Raw genomic sequence first — 6367 nt, 5'->3', positions numbered from 1 at the left:
AGGAATGAAAAAAAAATTTGAGCTGATATACCTCCTATGTTTTTCTGAAAATTGGCCTCAGCCTGTTCTTGTTGCAAATTTCCTACACACATTAGAGAACGTCCTTTGGCCCTAACTCTGATAACTAGCTTCCTTGTTAACACAAATAAATGCAAAAAGGAAAAAGGACTAGAAAATAAAATAATCCTTAAAGAAGGTATTATGACTCTCTTCAGGTTTTTTGGTTTTTTTTTTTAGATTTTCTGCCCTTCTCTGTCACATTCACATACCGTACAGTTGCTTGTACCCACTTGCCAGCAAATCCAGATGGTTCTGTCCTGTATACAATTTGTAGTAGTATGGGTAAAGAAGTGAAATTAAACTGATACTTTCAGTACATTAAAGTTTTAAGAGTGTGAATTCAAGCAAATGTCAATAATGAGCAATGTTTATTAATGTATTGTAGCCTTGTCAATGTGTGGAAGAAAGTATGGTTGCTGTGGAAGTCATTAATTACCTAATGTACCTACACAAGGGACTTTCAAAAGAAAATCTGTTTGGACAAACTGTGTGTTTGCGTTGAACCCCTGTCTCAGGGCTCCTGTTAACCTTGTCAGGCTGTTTTCCATCATTCAGTTGTGATGTAGCTTGGAGGTTTGTTTTGCTTTTCAGTTTCTCTAAAGCATTGGATTTGGTCCTTGTTAGAAAAAGACAGATCAATGTGAGGTTTTTGCACTTTCCAGCAGCTGACCTGCTCTTCACCTCCCACCGACATCCTCCACGCAGTACTGATCACCTCAGCTACACTAGCAAGGGAATTGCAATGGGGACTCAAGGGTTCTTGAATTGGAATATTATTGGATTTTTCTGATTTATTTTTTTTAATTGTATTGTGCATCACTCATCTTGTAGGATTATACAAATGAGGAATTTAGCAAATACTCATGCAGGAACTAGCCCTGTGCTTTATGGGTTCTGCCCTATCCTCTGGCACATTAAGACTACATATTTAGGCCTTCACTGTACTACATTAGTTGGTAGAAGAGATTGGTAAGTGTTTTCTGGCACACTGAAAGACTTGCGAAGCATCTGTGGAACTTCCTGGGCCGTTGCACGGTTAGCATACTTTTCCTTGTGGTCCCAGAAAATTGATGTAAAATCCAAGGCAACTCCTTACAGTCCTGTTCCATCCAGAAGGCCAACTTGCAGCAGTATCTTGGTTCTCAGGAAATTGCTGTGGAACTCCCCCTTGGAAAGTCTCATTTCCGTTAAGAATTTTATCAAGGCTTCAGGAAGGCAGAATGTCTCACAAACCAGAAATTCAAGGTTTTATCTGACAAGCTGTATTGTGACAGCTGAGATGCCAGATCAGATTACACAAAGTAGTATTTTACATAACACCATGTCAGAAGCTGAGCATATTTCAACTTTCTATCTTCTAGGTCTTTAGCTATAAGACTGAGCAGATCAGAACAATTCAGGGATTCAGCTTCTGAGGGAAATAAGGCTTTAAATAAGGATGAAATCTACTTTGCCCAGTGTTAAGAGTCCTGTTCTTGACTTGGGCAAAGGTTTACCTTTAAAACACAGTAGGTTTTTTTTTTGCCTTGAGCGATAGTTATTTTAGTTCAGACCACCCACCCTCATCCTGAGACTTAAGGATTTACAAAATTTGAAAAGCAATTACGTTGGAAGGATAATATAGACTCAAACCTCCTGCAATAGTGGGATATTTTTCAGCAGACTAAGCCAGGAAATCACGTATCAAGCGTGACAAAGCAAAAATAACAACTGCAATAGCTGCCGTAAGAATCTCTTTCTGCTTTCTAGTGGACACTTACTTGAGAAGTCCTGCAACATCCTCACTTTTCACTCAGCAAATACTTCTAATGTTCTAGTCATGGTATTTGAAGCTGGTCTACGCAGAAAATGTCTAATTCCCCATTTCACCCAAACTTCCTCTATGCAGGTGTCTGACAGATATTTTCCAGTGAATGTTTTGGCCTAAGTTCTCATTAGGTTCTAAATCCCCAGGTCCCATAAGCAACATGCGGCCAAGCAGAGCCTTGAACCTGCTTGAACTGGAAATCTGATCCAGTCTTATACACAGAGAATATCAAGTCGAAGGCAAATAAGCATTATCTTAAAAATAAATACAGTTCTTGGCCATTCTACATCTCAGTTCCTCATTTACAGGAATAATACAGGCAACTGTAGCTGCATGTCTCATTAATGTACAATAATAAAAGTGCCTAACAGGAAACAGGGGTAATGATTGTGTTCCTAAAACACACTCAAGGATGGAATTAGTTGGTATCGACTCCCTAGAAATTTGAAGCATAAATATAATACATACTAAATTATCCATGACTTACATGTTCCAATAGAAAGATACAGATAAATGTTGTTATCTAATGATGATCAGTTTACAAAATGTGTCAGGATTTACCTAAACATTTTACCTAAAGACTTCAGCAAAAGCTTCTCAAATTTTGCCATTAACCTCACTAGGACCAATGTATTACTTTGTCTCTAATTACTTAAAATCAGTCTATATTCCAGAGGGTTCTACCTGCTTGAAGTTTGCCTTTAAAACCACAGGAAGTAAACTGAACTGGAGAACTCAACTGAATTAAGACAGAATTGATCTGCCCCTTGGTCCCATATTTCTGCAACTCTACTGCAGTCCATTTCATTACAGCAGAAAACAAAATTTCATGTTCTGGTGAGGCTATGTACTGAATCACAAAGACATGGCAATTTAAAGGGTTTTTTTATTGTATTGCACAAGTTATCTATGCAATCCATATAGGTACTGTCTTAAAGGATCCACGTTTCCCAAAACATTTGCTGTTGCAGCACACATCACAAGCGCTGTGAATAACCAGTGCCTTCTTCAAATTCAAAAATTAATAGTTGGTTGTATGTTTAAGCATGTGTGGCAATAAATGAAGAAAAATGCAAGGAGTATCAATACATATTTCTTTCCAAACACACAAATATACAATCTTCAGAAGAGCACCAATAATGCTAAGCAACTATTCTGATGAGATACTGTATGTGTAGGATCTGCAGTAAAAAGCCAATATGCACACAAAAATTATACTTCAACTTTAAAAATAATTTAACCATAATATCTTGCATGTGCCACCTGTTTACAACATATTTCATATACAATGCCAGGCCCAAGCCTCAACTTGTGTAAATTTGTGCACACTCATTTAAAGCAGCTGAGGCTCTGGCCCGGGTGTTAAAGCTGAAAAAGACTCCAAACTGTTCACATCTGAATACAGAGCGGTAGTATAGGACCAAGAAAGCAGTTGCAGTGAAGGTATAACAGAAATGGTATTATGGAAAAAGAAGGAAAAACACTATCAAACCCTCAAACACAAGGTTCTAGAAAAAGGCCTACATGTAAAGTGATGTAGTAATAATTTATAAAAGTGAATAATTATTATCAGTCTTGTTTCCGACACTTAGAAATTCTCATATTCAGAAGCCTGTAGAAGTGAACTAACCAAATGTCACAAGCAGTATCATCCTCACACTCTTTTTCTTAAATTTCTGATCATTAATACTGGTACTTAAAAAAAAAAAAAATTATATTTGCTGAAACTGTTATTAAAGTTTACCTTCCTGCTATGAGAATTTAGTGTAATAAAAATCATGAAAAACAATAGGTAAAAAAATAGTATTTTAAGAATATTTTTAGAAAACCCGTCAAACAACTGCAAATACAGCTGATTTTTAACCGTCTCTACTTTGAACTATGGTTTTTGTTTCTTTTTTTAAGTGAATCACTTACAGAGAAGCAAGGGAGTACCAGTTCTAAGATTTATTCTTGTCCATTACATTGAGGACCTCATCCAAAAGTGAAGGTCCCAAGTCAAGTTGTAATGAGAGCAGAGAGCCTGCAAGGTCTGAGAGGGATTCTTCTGACTTAGTCTTTGTCTTGGTTAGTTCACATGAAAGTTGACTGTCATCAAGCAAATCAACTGTTTGCCAATCAGTGTATCGTTCAGAAAAGCTGGATGAGTTACTGTCTCTACCATTAGTAAAATGTGAAGAACCACCATTTTGCTCCCATAGGTCATCTTTGTATGTTTCTCCATCCTCTATCTGTTTACTTTTCTCTTGCAATTTTTCTTCTATTACTGGCTCACAGCTAAGCCTGGGATTTCTTGATGACCTGATGGATTCTTGCTTTGAATTAAATGTCACTGGTGACAATAAGGGCAACGTAAGGGCTTGAGAACCCCCAATGGCAGGAAGGGAAATAGCATTTTTGAGCACTGGTGATGGAGTTTCTGTAAACATGGACTCAGAAGTGCTGTTTGCCCTTAAGAATTCATTGTGACCACCAGACTGGCTAACTCTGGTTTCTCCTTCATTTCCAGGCAATAGCTCATAGTTGCCCTGCAAAAAGGAGATGTCTCCAAAAACATCATGTTGTCCCTCTTTTCCAATGTGTATGGTGTGACGAAAATCTCCAAGTGGTGGACTGATCATATCAGGAGATAAGATATCCCTTAGTTTGAATTTCTTCCCTTTCTTATTGTTAGCAGCTTTCAAGTAGATGGGTGTCTTGGCTGGCATCTTGTTCGTAGTTTCTGAGAGAGGAAATTATTTAAAAAAAAAAAAAAAAAAAAGGAGAGGAAGAAAAGGAGAAGCCTCTTACAAAGTCAGTTATTCTTGGGAGACCTTCAATATTACATCATCATCTTGAATCACTCTTGCACATGAAGTCCCTTTCTTCTGATGCAGAGAACTGTGGGGTGTGTGAAGGTGAAATGTCTCCCACTGCAGATCTTTCCAAAGCAGAGAACAAGTTTCAGGTCAGTTAGCAACCAGATGCCCTGTTACTTCCAGAACCTGAGAAAACCTGCATGGGATACAAAATCAGGTTATCATTAATTTATTTTTCATGGTTCAATCAGCCTAGTTTTGGAGGAAAAAAAAAAAAAAAAAATTAGTAATGGTACTGACAGTTCCAGCCTGCAGATTAGCTTTATGATGTTGCTTCCCTTCATTAGGCAGGATAAAAGAGTTTAGATTAACAAGGGCTAGCTAACCTTTCGCTGACTTCATAGCTTTTTTTGAAGTCAGAGTTTCTTAGACACGGTTGCTGAGCACAATTCATTTGATAAACATCACTATCTCAATCTTTTCCTTATTCTGGCATTCAATATGATGGCCTTTGAGAGTACATGCAGAAACACATTTATAACATTCAACAACGTTAAGCTTTTGGTAGACCCAGGATGATTGACAGAGTCATTCAGGAAACCTTTTTGGAAATTAGAGCAGACCACTTTGGATTAAAGAACTTCAGGTACCTCCGTTTAGTGCTAGAACTCTCAAACTGTCATCAATAACATTTCTGAATAATTGTGTCCCTTTAGAAGGATAGTTTGAGACACTTGAAAAGCGTGCTAGCCCCAGTCTTCACAATTAGAAAAATCCAAATGCAGGTATCTTAGAAGACACAGATTCTCAGGACTACAATCTTTAGACTACAGGAATGCTTTATAGCAATTAGTTATAGACTGCCTCATGAATTTTGTAGGCCATGAGGCGACATTGACTCAAGAGTTGCTCTGTGCAACCAAATGAAACAGCGTTTGCAAACCAAGTCATCCTATTAAAATGTGGTCTCTGAAAAGCCTGATAAAGCAGTCCACAAGGAATAACAGCCTATTGAGTCAACAAGTTATGGAAAAACACTCTTCATTAATACTTTAATGGTGTATTTCTTCCTTGCAGTACCAGTTCCTAACTATTGAGCAATCTCAGAATAAATGCACTTTTCTCCTGGACATTTTTATACTTTCCCCTCTTATGTCCATGGACCTGTGGAGCATTACAGGTCACTCCTCCTCACCAGAATACACAGCCACACATCCCTCACACTCTACCCATCATCATCCTCATCCCATAAAGAAGCTTGCAATTTTTGCACAGAAAGACTGTTCCATGCAGAAGATGAAGGGAAGCTGTCTGTAATAAGGGCTAATTTTGCTGCCTTTCATCCATGCCTCAGCAGACATTTTCCTTCATCAAATTAAGCCCAGTAAGAACCATCAGTTTTAAAACTTTGTACTGTATGGCTATAGAGCCAGATTGTCAAGAAGTATTTAAGCATTTTCACGAATCCTTTAACCTGAGTAATTAGTTCCTACAGTGGGATATTTAACTATGCATCACAAGGGTTGCTGGGAATACAGCCAGGTTAGCAGTTTGGTTGGGGTTCTTTTTTATTCCCACCATGTGTCAGCTGCACTTCAGATATTGTTGAAAAGCCCTCCCCCCAAAAGTACAACAGAAATAAACAGATGAAAGCCATTGTACAAAATAAGCTAAATGTTCAAGAAGTTATAAAGGCATTTTA

The 6367-nt window shown here is 37.8% G+C and overlaps 1 protein-coding gene across 1 annotated transcript; it reads right to left on the bottom strand.

Moving 5' to 3' along the window:
* Nucleotides 1-2746: 2746 nt before the first annotated feature.
* Nucleotides 2747-4850, bottom strand: CDC42EP3 (CDC42 effector protein (Rho GTPase binding) 3). Its single transcript, XM_008940786.1, has one exon. The coding sequence runs from the start codon at nucleotides 4573-4575 to the stop codon at nucleotides 3808-3810; it is 768 nt and encodes a 255-aa protein (XP_008939034.1). The 5' UTR covers nucleotides 4576-4850; the 3' UTR covers nucleotides 2747-3807.
* Nucleotides 4851-6367: the final 1517 nt, after the last annotated feature.

Source organism: Merops nubicus, unplaced genomic scaffold (genome assembly GCF_000691845.1).
Source record: "Merops nubicus isolate BGI_N331 unplaced genomic scaffold, ASM69184v1 scaffold49845, whole genome shotgun sequence".
Taxonomy (NCBI): Eukaryota; Metazoa; Chordata; class Aves; order Coraciiformes; family Meropidae; genus Merops; species Merops nubicus.
The sequence above is the reverse complement of the archived record's forward strand: the minus strand, read 5'-3'. Positions and strand labels throughout refer to the sequence as shown.